The following is a 16,986-nucleotide window of genomic DNA, read 5'->3' as shown; positions in this document are numbered from 1 at the left end:
CCACCCTAGACTACACAAGAAAGAGAAAGTCAGGCACACTGTCTCTGTGTGCTGAACACTGTAGCATGAGGCAGATGCAATAATCACGCATGTCGAGGAACTGACTGAGGTAAAAATCTCATGCTGCATAGTTATAAACCAATCAACAGATCCTCTGAACTAATGTGAAAGTCAGGACAGGGCCCCAAAGGCAAATGAAGTTATGTTTACGGTTAGATGAAATTAATCAGATGTCCCTCTCGGTTTAAAGAGACAGGAGTTAATTCTGAGATTTCATAAGAAAAATACAGTTTTCTCTGGATGGGACACATGGCCAAGTCTTTCCTAACAATGAACACAGTGGGAGTAATAACAGATTAATCTTTTATTGCCATTGTAACAAATCACAACTAATTGGCTTAACATTCCTCAGATTTATTTTCTCTTTGCTGTAGTGATCTGAGGTCTAAAACCCAAGTTCTCTACACGTCTGAGCACCATTGAGGGGGGACTCTGATAGTGACTCCATTTTCTGGTCTTTTCCATCTTTTAGAGGCAGCCTGCAACCTTGGCCATGGGCACTTTCTACTGGCAAGCATATACTGACTGGGGAATATTTCTCACAGTACATCTCTCTGATTCTTTCCACAATAGTTGTTGGCATAGAAAGTTCCCATCACTATACAGGGCCTGTCCAGAGTTCAGGGTGGCCCAGGACTCTGTTACAATGCAGGCTTCTGCCTTGACCTCCCCTCTAGCATACAATGAACATATCAATGGGTCTGGAAATTAGAATGTAGACATCCTGAGAGTCCATCTTTCTGTCTTTCATATCAGAATGCCTCTGGCATACTTAGACAACAATACAGTTTCCATAGAAATTTCATGTATTTGATGAAAGTTTGAGTGAGTCTGTAAGACCAGGTGAATAGGAGGCTATTTTTGAAATCATTAAATATCCCATAAAGGGATTTGAATGGTTTTGTAAGGAATGATTCTCTTCATATCAAAACAATATGAATAGCTGCCATCACACGTGTTTATATCACAATTTGAAAATGCATGATTATAAGGTGTACCCAATGTGCAATACATCCACTAGGAAAGGTAAACAAGACTCAACGGAAACCTTTCAACAGCTAAGAGACTCTGGCTAAGAGTCAAACAGCACAGTGCAGCCGTAGTTCAATCAATTGCCTCCTCAGAGTTTGAGAGTGGGAAAGGTGGGACAGATAAGGCATTGCCAGAAAGGCTTACCATCACGGGTTACAATCACATCTGAAACCCCAACTCTTTCTCAGACTGAGGCACAAGTACGAAGGTCCTCAGGACAACGTAGCAACACCCTGTCTCAAAATAAATAAAAAAGTAAATGAAATTGAATGAAAGGTTAGACTTGCGGTGCTGAAGTTGAGCCCTACTCTCGTTGAGACATGAAACATAAAGACAACAGGCCTAGGAGCATATACACATCAGAGATCATGCTAATGGCAAATTCAAAGGTCAGAAAACTAAGACTAGGAAGCCTTAGAGGATGTAGAAAGGATGTTGGAAGGATAACAGGACAAAGAGCACTTAGATCTACAAGCCGAAATAACAAACTAGACCAGGATCAGTTAGCATCATATAATAGAGACCAAAAGATCCCAGTCAATTTACATCGAAGAATGAAATACCACTAGAGTTTGAAAGGAAAGGTGGGGTAGGGAATTAGCAAGAAAGAGAAAATCTTTTGCCATAGAGTGCGGGACTCTCTCTGTGAGTGTGGTGGTGTTACTTTTGTAGCACTACTATGTGCTAGACAAACAAAAGACCTGGTAAGATCCCGTCTCTTTATATCACACACTGGACTGCTTGGGGCTGTCTGCTCACCCCCTTATTTTCACCTTCTGTTTTCAGCTGACAACAACAACCAGAACCATGTAAAATAACAAACATGATGTGCATTTACTGGGAATCTAATATCTCCCAGCTTTCTCTTCCTTGTTTGTAGTCTCTCTTCTTGGGTGACAGGAAATATAGGTGTTTGTTAGCAGAGCAAAACACTCAGGCTTAGGGAGAAAAAGAAAAAAAGAAAGACAATGGAAAATAATACAGCAAAGCTGTGTTTGCGATTTCTGACAGATGCTTTCATTTATCCTAAGCGTTCTTGTTTAGTTAACTATACAAATTTTTAATCATATAAATGTGGCAGTATTCTAGCCTCCTGCTCTTGATTATGCTTGTCTTCCAGCTGATTTCACATGCCTCTGGCTCCCGGCACTGCATGCTCAGAAATACTACAGCTGGGGCTGCAGGAATTCCAGCCCATACCTGCTAAAAAGTGCAGCCTGCAGTCGAGTTTATTTTACTTATCTTTTTGTGCCTTGTGTCGTGTTTCCCCAAGGCGGAATGAGAAGCAGCAGTCAGAACATTTCTCTTGAGTCAGCAGCACCGTTGGCCACTGGCTCTGGCACCATGAATGCCTGTTTTTCCCTCTCTATTTCTCTTTCCATCTTTATTTCTTTGTGGAATCATCTGGTCACCACCCATTCATGCTCGGGATATTACAGTGGGAAAGATTATAAGGCTTTACCCAAAGACCACTTGGTGTAAATCTTTAGTAACTCACATGAAAGGACTGGTCTTGTATGATGAATGATGGAGTTCAAAGGCTCAGAACCTTGCTATATTCTAACCATGGCAAAAGCAAGATGGGCTCTCTAACCATGCTAAGAAGTGTGAAGGAGTGGAAGAAAATGCTTAAGCGAGCCGGGCAGTGGTGGCGCGCACCTTTAATCCCAGCACTTGGGAGGCAGAGGCAGGCAAATTTCTGAGTTCGAGGCCAGCCTGGTCTACAGAGTGAGTTCCAGGACAGCCAGGGTTACGCAGAGAAACCCTGTCTCAAAAAAACAATAATAGTAATAATAATAATAATAATATGCTTAAGCGAAAGAGGAATTGGAAAACCGACCTAAGTTTTGCTGTACATTTGATGAGAACAGACATTAAAAGAAAAAAGACTGAAAACAGTGTTTGGTTATAAAGTTGAAGACCATCGTGGATGCAGTGGTTTATACTCAACAGCCAACCTTTTCCTTAAAGCTCTGCCGTAACAGCAACCATCACCACCAAAGAGTGAAACAAAATTGAGAAGCCAAGCTGTAGTTTGATACCATGAGCGACTCTGGATTCAGCCCTAGTTCTTGTGCTCACGGTTTCCAGTTGCTTGCTTCCCTTAAGAGTCGTCAGCATGACTTGAAAACTCATACACATGTTTGAACACAAAGAATTTGCATGTTAAAGAGTTCTTTGGCTATCCATACACATATGAACATTTGAGAAGCATTGTTCCAGAATCTACCAGAGACCCCCTTTTAGTATAGAAATCACTTGTTGATCATAACTAAGAGAGCTAATAGATAAAAGCAAGAAGAGAAATGAAGGAATCCTGGGAAGCAGGAGGACTGCACTCCCCACACATGAACTAGATGAAACTTCCTTCTCCCAAGCTGACTTTGAACTCTACATACACAAATGAACATCAAGGGCAGAGATGGGTCCCGTTAGAAATCTTTGTCCTTAATTTTTTTTTCCTTTTTCTTTTGTTGTATTGCTTGTACCAAAAATGTTTCCACACATTACTAGTGGCCTTGTTTGTTTTTATCATTTAAAAAGGAAAACCTTTTGCCTTGCCATTTTCCAGAAGTTCTTTGAGGATAATATTCCCCTCCATTCTTCTTGGGATTTTCTAAACCCAACCTAATTCTCCACAGCACTCAGGAGACGTGTATCATATACACACAAAGACAAGAAGGCAGAAACCTATTTCAAACGTTTAAAACACTATACTTGGTTGTGCACAGTTTGCTTCTGTTAAAAATACAGATTAAAAGTAAAGCCATTAAGAGTAATTGAGATTCTAACACTGTTTAAAGAATAAAGACCCCAGACAAATATAGCCTGGGGTTTTCAGAAGTTTGTCTGGGGAAATGGGACAGTGGGCATCCTGAAGACACATACTCGGTAAGGGCATAGGACACAAAGCAGCACAATTGTGGCCATCAAATACACCTGTTAGTCACTGTAGATGAAAAGCAGTTCCCCGTGGAGAGGTTCTACACAGGAGACATGGCAGTAAATAACACACAAAGATCACACAGGCTAGAAGTCCAAACATAATTCATGAGTGTTGCCCTTAGGAAGAACATTTGGCCTATTGACCCACTTCTGTCCGTACACACTGTCCTTGCCTCACCAAGGAGCACAGCGGTCATTTTTCACTTGATGCAGGTTTCCATATTTCTTCAATCCCTTACTTTTTTTCCCTATGAGCCATGCCCCAATAATATCTGTCCATTGCTCTGTCTTTAAATGTTTTAGACTTCTGTATTCTTATGAAAAGGATGAACTTGCAAAGGGACGAATTTTAAGGATAAATGGGTTGGGCTTTTTAGCTTTTTAATAACCACTTAAAAATATAGTCAAAATTTGAACTTAAATTGTCAGCTTTATTTCTTTGTTATTTTTGTTGTTGTCTTAACAGAGGGTCTCACTGACCTCAAAGTGTCATTGTCCTGCCTCAGCTTCCCAAATGCCAAGAGTACAGATGTGAACCCACACCCAGCCAAGGACAACGTCTTAAATTTTTAAAATAACAATATTAAATTTTACAGCACATTTCCATTTTAAGCTATTTAAATTCTTAAAAGCTCGCTCTGTGATGGCTAAGGTGTTTACTGCTCTTTCACCCACTCGCAGATAAGACATTAAATCTGAGGTCAAACTTAATGGTGAGCACACTCTGAAACGCAGTTTCTGTGACCCTTAGATAAGGAGCCCTGGAGGCTCTTCACAGCCTCCATTGTTGTACTCCTTGGTTTGGTCTTTTTTTTTCCATAGAGACTTAAATATAAAATTATGACAAGTATTATGGATTTTCAGAATCAAAAATCCTGAAAAGGCTCCAGTCATGGTATTCCTGGGTCTCAGGCTTGAGCACTGTTCCTGGCTGGAACAGAGCCCCTGCAGCAGCAGCAGCAGCAGCGGGGAAGACTCAGGGAAGAAAAGCAAGTCTTCCTGCTGCTTTGACTTCCACCCTTGCTCTACTGAAGGCTCATTTGCTGTTGAAAATGTTTCACAGACAGTAAACTCAGCATTACCTAAGATATCTAAAAGGCAAGAGAGGGCTGCCATCTGCCAGAACCCTGCTAGTCCCCTCTACCGGGATCTTAGCAGCAGAGCCCAGCAGCTCCCAGTTCCTGAGAAAGGACCCAGGGACCCAGGGGCAGCATAGCTTCACCTGACTGCAGAGTGAAGAAGACATGAGTAGAACTTGGGCACCTGTTATGAAATCGAACTCCAAATCTGTCAGCTGAGCCCCTTCTACTTCCTGTCTGTCCTCTCACCCCACCCGCTCTCCTCTGTCCATGTGACAGTAGAAATCCATGCTGCCTTGTATGGTTGGTTGGTAGCCCAACTCATTCCCTTACATACTGGCATAGTTCCTTGAGATTAGCTAAGGCCAGAGTTATTACATTTCTATTTCTCTTGAAGGACACTGTAAATTGTTTGAGCTTCTTCTACTCGGGCTGTATTAAACAAAGTTAAAAGACCTGTGTTTCCCTCCTTGCTCATTCTGGACTGCATCTGAATTGTGATTGTGAAACCAGAGCAGACAAAAGGTTGGGCGCAGGGGCAGAGGAAGCATACACATTTATATTTGAGCTGAATTGATGAAGGAGAAGGTGTGAAATACAACAGAACCCTCACTCATAGAAGATAATGAATGATGGCTACGGAGGGTAAATTTCTTCCAGAAAAATCTCGGTGAGTTCGTCACTAAAATGACGAATCTGCTAATAGACTCCATAGAAAAGGGAATGGCAACAAATATGCTCCTAAGTTTGCACAGTAAGAAGATGCTCGCTAGAATGTTAGATGTGTTTAAATGGTTGGGTTCCATTTTAAATTATATATGATATGATATAATATAATAAATAATATAATAAAACATGCAGTCTACACAATACTCTCACAACCCTTAGAACATGAACAGTTAGTTCTTCAATTTAATTCAAGGATCAAATCAATAAATTTTACTATTGGAGTTATCAATTTCTTTTCTTTACATAAGCTGCAACCATAGAGCAGTTTTTAAGATCAAATCCAATTCCCTTTGGAATAAGCTCTTTCTCGATTCTTCCTTCCTCCTTCCTTCTGTGTTTTTTTCTTTGCCTGTATGTGTATATGTGTGCACACATGTGTGTAGATGTGTAAGTCCATGTGTGTAGATGTGTAAGTGCATGTGCATATTTGTAGATGTGTGTACGTGTGTGTGTAAATGTGTGCATGCATTATGTAGATGTATAAGTGCATATGTGTATATATATGTGCATGCATGTGTGTAGATGTGTGCATGTGTATAGATGTATACATGTGTGTATATAGATGTGTAAGTGCATATGTGTATATGTGTGTGTGCATGTGTGTAGATGTGTATATGCATGTGTATATATGTGAGTATGCAGTATATAGATGTGTGTATGCATGTGTATAGATGTGTAAGGGCATATATGTAGATGTGTGCATGCATGTATTTAGGTGTGTAAGTGCATGTGTGTAGATGTGTACATGTGTGTGTAGATGTGTAAGTGCATATGTGTAGATGAATGCATACATGTGCATAGATGTGTGTGTGTGTGTGTATGCATATGTGTGTAGATGTGTAAGTGTCTCTGTGTGTGGCGGACAGAGGTCCATATCGGGTGTCTTCCTCTATCCCTTTTCTGCCTTGTTTTTTTTAAAATTGAGCCTGAGCTCACCTTATTGGTTGCCTCAAGGCCTGCCTACCTCTGCTCAAGCTCAGATTACAGATGTAGGCTTCCACAACCAGCTTTGCCATGGGCAGTGGAGAGCCATGCAGCCTCATGCTTCCCCTATAAGGACTTTACCCACTGAGCCTGTCTCCCCAGTGCTGGGACAGGCTGGATGGATTTGGAGCGTTCATATCACACTTCATTCACACACACAGAATCCTGTTTTTCTTTTACTTGAATGGAAGATGGGTTCAGAACTAGTCTATGTTGAAACCTCCTGTCCATACGTAGCACATTAATTTCTGATAGCAACATTGGTGAGAATTCTCCAATAGATGAGGCTTTGCTTCACAAGTCTCATGAGTAGAGAACACCTCATGTGTTTCCCCAAGCTGGGTGGCTCAGACTTTCGGCTTCCATTGTATCTCAAGGTAAGTGATGTTCACTGAGTGAAGGAAATCACAACTTCATAGGCACACTCTCCTAAGGTAACTATTTGAAAGACCAGAGACATCTTAGCCTGAGGTTAGTTACAAAATGTGACAAAGCCACCTTTCAGAGAAACACTGTGGCTGTGAGCTTTTAGTCTGTAAGAGCAAGCACCTCATCAGCTCCCACTGGTCTCAGGGGCTGCTCTTGAGCCAAAAGTCTCCTGAGCCAAGCTTTCTCGCAAGATTTCCTGTACTTCCTGTCTCTGTGTGAGCCAGAAATAACCTGAGAACAACCTTTCTTGTGGTATTCTTGCACTTCTGCTCCGGGAGGAACATAATCCCATATTGGGGAAATATTTTAAATTAAGAAAACATTTTCAACACATAGACCTTCAAATGAAGTAGGTCCCATTTAAGGATGAAAATTGGAAATGATGGTTGCTTGGCCTTAACGCATCTCATTCACTCATATTCAATAACCCAACATTCTGTAACTTCTCTGATTCCAGGAAATATGTGGGACAGTATAGAAGATGTGGTAGAAATGTATATTCTTGGCTTTAAAAAAAATAATCTTGAAGAAACCTACAGGGAAGATCTGTGTTCTTAATCCATTAGCATCTGAGATATATCATAGCATACGTTTGTCTTCTTTGTTCTTAACCCCTTTGTTTCAAGGGTCAGGATATCCTGATGCTAAGTACTCTTGCAAAATAACTGAGCAAAAATAAAAATAGTCAAACACTTAGGAAACCCTTCAAGTCAGGGAGGTTTGTGACTGAGGAGTGAGGCTAAGACATTATTTAGGAAGTGTGGCGCGGAGTGCGACAGCCATCTAGATGTGCTTGTTACATAGAAGTCTCTGATTCCTGCGATGCTTGATGCCATGAGTCTAATGGAAGAACTGTCAAACTGCAGACACATCCAATTGCTTTATAAATGCTTTTATCTCAACAGAGGGAGTTAAAGAAAGTCATCTGTCAGATAGAGTGGATCACTGATTTCTGCCTATTGGGTTGTATGAATATGTCGTTGTTATAGAAAAGCTGCAATATTTTAATATAAAATTCTCAGAAAAGTAGTCACTCATATATATATATATATATATATATATATATATATAGAGAGAGAGAGAGAGAGAGAGAGAGAGAGAGGTATTGACCTTTTTCATCTACTAGGAAAGAAAGCAAGTTCACAATATACTTTTTTATCCACAAGAAAAGAGAGGAGAAAAATAATTCATTATTAAAAATCAAACTTATTAACTAACCATAGTTTTAGAAGAGTAACAAAAAATGTGATGAGCTTTACTGCTTTCAACTTTGAAAACAGAGTACACAAGGAGGGCAGAACAGTGAGAATAAAACAGCCTGCGATGGCCCCAAATCTCCTCCATGCTCCCCTAAAGAAACATCAAAGGATCGTGTGATCAACCAGCCATAGGAATGTAGAGCGGGAGCAACAACTTGTACATCAGCAAAAATAAAGAGCCAAGCAAAACAAAGGCCTTTGCAACACAGAGACACTGAGCCTGGAGGAAGACAGGATTGTTACAATGTCTTTCAAGAAAACAGGGCCTTTCTGAGTGAATGTGCAAGTTCAAATTGTTCCTACAAACCCAATTTGCTGGCAAAAACGCCACGCCAATACCACCCCACTTTCCTTTATGTCCAAGGCCTTTCACATAAGCGACAGGGGGCATCTCTGTTGCTGTGTTGGCTCTGACTTCCAGGGTCAGCGCCTTCATCTCTGAACCTCAGGAAACAAGAGGCCTGGCCCACAGTTGTCCTCAATTCTCCACTCTGGGGTGGGGACACAGTAGTCAGTGGCCCAGATATTAAGCCCACAGTGTGGTCTCTTTGAAAAGAACCAGCCACACTTTCTTTTTCAGGCCATTTATGACCCCCTACCAACACCCTTTAAAATGATGACTGCCCTTTGAAAATGGGTTTTTAACCATCCAGATCCACGTGTCCAAGCTAAACAGACACCCTGTGCAAATGCATAAGGACTCTGACACTTCCCTAATCCACTTCTTTCCAGTCAGCTTTGGAATGTGATTCAATGTTATTTCCTTCCAACTTGAAGGGCAGCTGAGGTTACAAAGGGATTTGACTAATGGACCAAAACCCGGTTAGTTTGCAGAGAACTTTGACAGTAAAGTGGGTGGGGTCTGGAAGGAGGAAGGAGAGTGTTTGAACTGTGGTCCTTGGGATCCAGCCACCCCCATCCTGTGCAGCACTGTGAACAGACAAGGCAGGCCCCCCACCAGGCCCTCCCAAGGAGAAGCTGCTGCTGAGGCACTCCAGAGCTCAGCTTCCCGGATTTTTGCTCAAAGTTCCTTGTGATTTGCACGACCAGAGTCTGGGAAGCTTCTAGGCTTCCTGTACCATAGATTGACCCCTCACCTGACACTTCCAGATAACTAGCCTGTGAGGGGGGGGGGGGCCCTCAAAGAGTCACGCAAAGCGGGGCCCCAAGTCTTTGCCTGAAGTCTTTCACAGCTGAGCCACTTGACAAACTTGACAAGCAGCAAAAAGAAAAAAGAAAAAAAAAAGGGAAAAAAAAAAAAAGCTCCCAGAAAACAAACAAGAGGAAGAAGAGGGAAGGCGAAGGGAAGGCTGAAGCCTCCTCCATGGCTTTCCCCACTCCTGCTGTCGTTCCAGCTGTAGCCTGGGATTAATTAAGTGCTGTGAATTCAGTGCCTGGGAGAGAAGAGGAAAATGCGCTGTATCTCTAAGGAAGGAAGGAGTCCAGAGACGGTTTCTCAGCAGTGAGGAACCTTAGGCGGTGCAGCGGTCTCTTCTCGTCGCCAGTGTTTTGTGCAGGGGCTGGGAAAGCCAGAAAGGCTGTGCCAGGCTGGAGGAGGCTTGTCTTTCCAAGGCTGGAGAGGATTTCACGCGGGTTTGCCTGCAGCTGCCCGGGAAGAAATTCCCCTCTGGTGGCAGCAGCAGCAGCAGCAGCAGCAACAACAACAACAGCAGCAGCAGCAGCGACGGCGGCAGCCCTACCTCTTCTTCTGGGGAACAGGGCAGAATGCCTGTGCTAGAGCGGTACTTCCACTCTGCAGAACTAGGCAGGAGGTGGACAGCCCCAGAAGCTGTGCTACCCTCTTCCCTCGGCAGCAGGCCGGGGTGCCAGCAGGGGCCGCTACCCTGGGACTTGCCAGAGATGATCAGGATGGTAAAGCTGGTTTGGAAGTCCAAAAGTGAGCTACAGGCAACCAAACCGAGAGGCATTCTGGAAAATGAAGATGCTTCCCACAGCTTCCCAGGTAAACTGACTGTGGAGTGCAGAAGGTAACCCGGACAGGTCTCATCACTCTGGGTCCAGTACTTGGGTCAAGAAAGGGAGGCAAGCTGTGCGGACAGGGTTCAAGGGCTGACTTACAAATGTTTGTTCTGTTGTAAAAGCATCTCTATGTTGAGCGTGATAGATGCAGGAGTATTAGAATGGAAATCAACAATCTTAGAATACGGGTCAACTTGCTGCAGGCTTGCCCTGCGGACTTAACCAGGTCAAACCTTCTGCTATTCGGATCCCAACGGCAGAGAGTGCAGTCGGATTCTCTTTAATGTCCATCCTACTCCTAATATTTCCTGTCCATAGTTAGCAGAGTCTCCAAAAGAGTAATTCCTTTAGGTTGCTATCTGCATGTCTTTAAGTAAAAAAATGTATCCTCCAGTTTTCAACGATGCAACATATGATGTGTATCGTGCTTCTAGAACTGAGTGTGGTCTGCAGGCTTTCTCAATCCTTGCAAGTTACTCAACTACTCTGCCTCAGTTTCCTCTTTGGGCAAGTGATGAATAATACCCCTACAGAGATGAAGAAAGCTCAGGTCATCCACAAGTGTGGTGATGATGAGTCAGAAGGGCTTTTTCATGTCATAAGAATGTGCTGTTTGGGATTGGACAGTCAGTTGGATCTTTCCTGTGTGTCTAATGGGGAGGGGAGCCAAGATACCCTTGGGGGCTCTTAAACTACAAATGCCACAACTGGTGGCTGGGTGCTCCCTTCCTCTGGGGAAATCTGTTGGTGAGTAGAAAGAAGTGGGTCCTTGGAGAAGAAGTCATAGGAGTGTGTTTATGCCTTTTATGTCCCGGCCATCTCCGTGCAGCAGAATCCTGACATGCCATCGGCACTGAGTGATGGGACAGGCAGAAAGACAGACCAAAATCATCTCCCTTTTTCTCACGGAAATGGGCTGAGAATAAAAATTCCCCCTGGTTTTGTTTTAGATAACTTGTTGCAGAGAGGTTTGTCGTTTGTTTTCCATTAAGTTGCCAAATCAATCGTTGATAAAGAATACTATTAAAAAGTAATGCTGGGGGCGGGGGGAGTCTGGGAGGAAGAAAAGAAACGAATGCTCTTTACTAAACGATGAGTATCTGGGCACTGAGAAAGGAAAAGTGAGACAGTGGCCTGAGGTTGTGTGGCATCTGCAAGTGGGAAGCCAATGGAAGTGGGTCTTGGTCAGAAGAAATGAGGTAATGGGAAAGCCATTCATATGTCATGTAGCAGGGCAAGGGAGACCGAAGCCACCTAGGCAGTGGATGCAAGCAAGGCACCACAGCTGTGCTAACCCTTGCTTCGTGTAGCTGACTGAGATGATTAAAGTTCGTATTTCAAATGACTCCCCTTCATAAAACGTCCACACTCGTTGCTTGCCAGCCTGTCTGTGAGGGAAAGTCGCACATCATTCTTTACATGTCATGTGGACAGATGCCTGACCCTGAGCCTCTCACACCTTCCCACTGGTTCCTCCCTTGCCCCTTGCCATCTCCTAACTCACACCACATCTGCTTCACCTGGCCTGCAATGAGACTGGCAGTTTAAATGCCTCCTCTGGGATGCCTGTTTGCCTCATCTGTCCCCCACCCCCACCCCCATTTCTCAGGGAAAGAAAAGTCTCACAATTTTTGATGTGAGCACAAAACCCTCTCACCCATCAGCTCAGGGCCAGGATGGTGAACCTGGAGATGTGTGGCTTTGCCTTCTGAGTTGTCGCCTTCCTTCTGGCCCTCAGCCTGTCTTTGGCCACTGCCTGTGTCTTTTCTGCAAGCCACAAGTGCTCTTCAAAGTCATCATTCCCACCATTAGACCTAGGCAGTAATAGCCTGGCTTGTTTTCCATTGTATATGGGGTGGTGTGGGGGAGATGTGGGAGAAAGCACCAAAGTAAATCCAAATTACATGAATCCCCTTATATCACTTACCTCACAATCCTCAGTCAACAGAAACTTGACAACCTTATTAAGAAACTGTGCATCAAGTGGTGCCTGCCTCCAAATCTCGCCCTGTGCTTCGAATGTCTTTCTTTGGCTCACCCAACTGAAAATGTTCTATTCAAACTACAAAATCAAATTCAAGCATCCCTGCCCTCCATTCCCATCTTCCCAGAAAGCAACTGATAGGTCGCATGCAACATTTTTCCATGCTATTACTGAAAAAAGGGAAGCTCAATATTATAAATTCTGTGTATATTTTTTGACTGCCTGTGATAACAGATGATTAGACTTAAGTGTTTAAAAACCATAAAATTGCAGAAATTCTGAACAGCATCAGTAGTCACTTTATAGGACTCTAAAGACAAAAGCCACTGGCTCCTTCTCCCTTGTGAAGGGCACTAATATTTGTACTCATGTTTCTTTAGACAATACTAGAACTCTGTTCTTTATGGTGAAACAGCTGAGGTATTTTGTTAGGTAATAAAAGGATGAAAAAGGAAAGATGAGAGAATAAATAGAAATATCCATTCATGAGAAATTCAAGATGAGCTACAGTGAATTACAAGCCAGGGAAGGCAGAAGAGGGCAAGGAATGGCTAGGGAGGTGACAGGTCAGCATGCCCTGGGTGGCTGCTCTAGGCAGCAGGCTGGAGGGAACTTTCATACCATATGAGATGCATGGCTGTGTGGAGAGTGACCCTAAACTGGTCATTGCCCCAGGTGTGGCTCACTCTCAAAGGTGTTTCCAGAGTAGGACTAATAACTCAATAACCAAAGTCAGAATGCCTCGGCAGTTACTGGGTTCCATCTTGTAGTTTAAGAGAGAAACACTCTTAGGACTCTTGTCTGTTTTTCCTTTCTTGAAGCAAAAGATCATCTAATTAGCTAGTCCCTGTGTTTTAGAAATGAGGTGAATAGTTCAGAAAGATTCAACATTTGTCTCACGATTCCCCCAGAGTGGGATCTTAATAGTCCGAGTCACAAAACTTACATGAACAGAACACAGGCTAGGTGTTTAGATTCACACTTAAGGTGGGATGTGGTTTCTGTAGTTATCTGCTGTTGGAGCAAAACTCATGATTCAAAAAGAAAAAACAAAAGCTCAGTTAAAAAACTTGTTTTTATATTTAATTTAGGCTAAAAGTTTTTTACTGATATGTGTTATTTCTGTATCATAGTATGCGTATTTACCAAAAATAATATTTCCCTGTAAAGACAAGCTCACAGACTATTAGAGGGTAGCTAATTAACACAGGTGGTTATGACTGTTGACTTTAAGAATCCTCTGCATCTGAAACCGTACAAGCACTTCAGTTTCCAAAATGTTTGAATACAATTAAAATTAAAAAAAAAAAACCTCCATCAAACCAAAATATAATAGTATCATTTAAAATGTCAGGACTGTGTTTTCCCTACGTTTTTCTGCTTGGTTATGGAGGGAAGAGCTCTAGCTTTAGGTAGAAGCCTCCAGTGCTGAGAAGGTGTGGAGAACAGTCTTCTCCGGCCCTCAAAGCTTCCAGCAGCACTTGGAGAGCAGGCATCAAAAATGGGGGTAGGGGTGGGGATGGATGGAAGTGGGTAAAGAATTACTGGTTTCCCAAACACTAGGGGTGCAAACATTGTGACAGTTTTGATTCTCAGCAGCAGCAGATATAAGTTCAGATGCCTCCAGCAGAGCCTGTTCTTACTTGAATAGATAATTTGACTTTGAGATTCAACCACAGAACTCCAAATTCTATATATACTTTCCTTCCCTTTTGGTGTCTCCAACCTGGATTGTGTATTATGTTTTACTTATTTATTAAATCTCTTCTTATTTTAATGGGCATTGGTTGCAGAAAAATAAGAAAGCACAGGACTCGTTTGAAGGAAAGAACACAGCCCATTTCCTTTCTAGCTCTTGCCCGTCATGTACTTCCAAGAGAACACAAATATCAGAAACGTACCTGAGCAGCAAATGACAGACAGACAAGAAAATCTCCCAAAGGGTTCCAAGAAAATCCAGAACTCTACGATTTAAATTGACACTTAGCCTGGCATTTAAAAGTGTCTTAAGTAACAGGCATGACATAAATTATGTTGAAGAGTGAGCACTTTAATCATTATGATTCAGGGAACATTTATCAGATGCTTAGTGTATACCGGGGACTGTGCTAGACGACACTAGCTGAAAGAAGAATCAGGGGTTTAATGAGAGAAGACTGGTAGTGCATTTATGAACGTGGGCTCTGCCTGTAGCTTCAGTGTGAAAACAAGCACTTGCTAGTTTAAAGTTCTCCATCCACTCAAAATATTGACAGGAGAGCTGGTGAGAGAAAGCACACTTATAAAAATTCATATGTCCTTTCAAACGCTCATCGGGGCTTAATGATTTCGTTCAAAACAGAACAAATTGCTTTGAGGGAAGAATCAATTAGCCTCAACGGGGGGATATTCTAATATTAATTCATAACATTTTTTCTAAGGCTGCCGCCTGTGGACATTAGCCTATTACCCGACATTTGGTCTGTAGCTTTACTGAATGATGTCATTGACGATGTCATCCCTCCTCTAAATGGAACATAAGAGCAAATCCAAACCAAAAGACAAGCCAGGTATGCTAGATCTTACTGTGACTCTAACATTTCAAGGCTGACAGGAGAATCACCATGAGTTTGAGGCCATCCTGGACCACATGACAAGTCTCAGGCCAACTTGAGCTACAGAATGAGACCCTGCCTTACACAAAATAAATAAATAAATAAATAAATAAATAAATAAATAAATAGTCAATAAAAATGGAGGAGGAAAAAAGAAAAATTCTTTGAACCAGACATGTGCTTTCCATTAATTCCTTTTTCTGAATGACAGACATTCAAATGTAACACAGTTTTCTCCTGTTCCCTAATCACAGTTGGCTCCAAGCCCTTGAGGGAGGCTTAGAGAGACTGTAAGCATAGAATTGAGATTTAAAGCTGTTTACATCCTGCATGCACACTAATGGGCTATCTGAGACCCTGGGCATGTTAACCCCATGGTAGTTCAGTCTCTCTTCTATAAAAGGAAATGGTAATAATAGGAACCTTTGTATAAGGTTATTAAGAGGATTAAATAAGCTGATACTGCTAAATCAATCTAGAAAGACCTTAAACACTACTCCATCCTTGGTAAATGCTGACTATAGCATGTATGTACTGGAGTTCTCTCCATCCTTGGTAAATGCATACCATGTATACACTATATATATACATGTATACACTGTATACATAGCATGTATACACTGGAGTTCTTTCTTTCCTGGATGCCGTCTCACACCCTCCTTCCTCCACTCACTCAAGGGGCTCTGGCCTGGACCCCTGTTGCTCTCTTTGGAATCTTGCTGTTGTGTCCAACAACAGTACATTCCCCACATCTCTTCCTTCAACTCTGGGATTTAGATTACCAGTGTTAAAACCATAGTTTCCTCACCTCACCCTTCTTCAAAATCCTTCACTGATTTTTCCTTTGTCTGCAAAGAAAAATCTCGATCTTTCATCCTTCATAGGGCTCTTGATTCCCCGGGACAATCTCACTTTCCCAGGCTTGGTTGTCACTGATGGCCTCTGAGTTCTCCTCCTCCTCCTCCTCCTCCTCCTCCTCCTCCTCCTCCTCGAGAATCCCACCACCTCCTCTCAGCTCTCCATTCATTGTCACCAAGGCTTAAAATGAATTTCTTCCAGGTCCCCAGTTTCCCTATTCTTTAAGGCAATACCCATATTCCGGGTCCTTCACAAACCCTTTCTAAGATTACTGAACTATGGTTGGCCCTTTATATTTGTGGGGTTTTCACTTGGGGACTCAGTCAATTGTGGATTGAAAATAAAAATAACAAAATCACACATGTCCAGAACATATACAGACTTTTGCTTGTCATTTCTTAAATAGCTCTAGAGTAGCTATTTACACTTTGTTCCAGTATTGTGATTATATGAGAGATGGAAATGATTTGAAGAACACAGGAGGATATGCATAAGCCATGTGCCAACACTTAGCCATTTTACCCAGGGACTTGGACGTACATGGGTTTTGTTACCCACATGAAGTCCTAGGGCCAGAATGAATGACCCAAGATGGCCATGTGCCTTCCCAGACCCACACAGAACTTTGCTAATACGTATTTCACAGGCAAACACTTTATTTTGTTATAGTTGGTGTTTGTCTGCTTCCTCCCTCCCTGAGTCCCTGTTCTTTAAACGTCTAGAGAACATCCTATTTTCTTTGTATTCTCCCTAACATGTTTTTCTTGTCAGCCACTCAAATGCATTTTCATATGTGAGAAATATTATCAGAAGGAATAAAATCATTTGCAGGCTGTCATTAAGTGCACAAATGAGTACCTCTTCTCCAAGAACAGATAATTCGAGAAACAGGAATTGGCGTTCTTCCTTTTAGTGGAATCGTTTTTAGTCTTCTATTCTTACAGCAGATTGGGACTAGTCATTATAGCTCTTAAAGTAAAAGAATACACAGGAGTGAATTTCGAAATTCAAAACTAATGTACAATAGTACTTTGTTCTTCAATAGAAGTCGT

At 42.3% G+C, this 16,986-nt stretch overlaps 1 protein-coding gene across 3 annotated transcripts in view; it reads left to right on the top strand.

Annotated features, from left to right (window-relative positions):
- The window catches only part of Pde7b (phosphodiesterase 7B), a 334,788-nt gene that overhangs the window by 163,365 nt on the left and 154,437 nt on the right, over positions 1-16,986 (top strand). The window contains exon 1 of one of the 3 annotated variants that reach the window (XM_021174160.3): positions 8,548-10,481. The exons of the other annotated variants lie outside the window; for them this stretch is intronic. Coding sequence (XP_021029819.1) covers positions 10,244-10,481 — 238 coding nt within the window. The 5' untranslated portion in view covers positions 8,548-10,243. Of the gene's footprint in view, positions 1-8,547; positions 10,482-16,986 lie in introns of those variants that run through there. 3 annotated transcript variants of the gene reach the window in all.

Source organism: Mus caroli, unplaced genomic scaffold (genome assembly GCF_978045245.1).
Source record: "Mus caroli unplaced genomic scaffold, Mus_caroli_1 scaffold_9, whole genome shotgun sequence".
NCBI lineage: Eukaryota > Metazoa > Chordata > Mammalia > Rodentia > Muridae > Mus > Mus caroli.
This window is presented reverse-complemented; position numbering and strand designations above follow the sequence as displayed.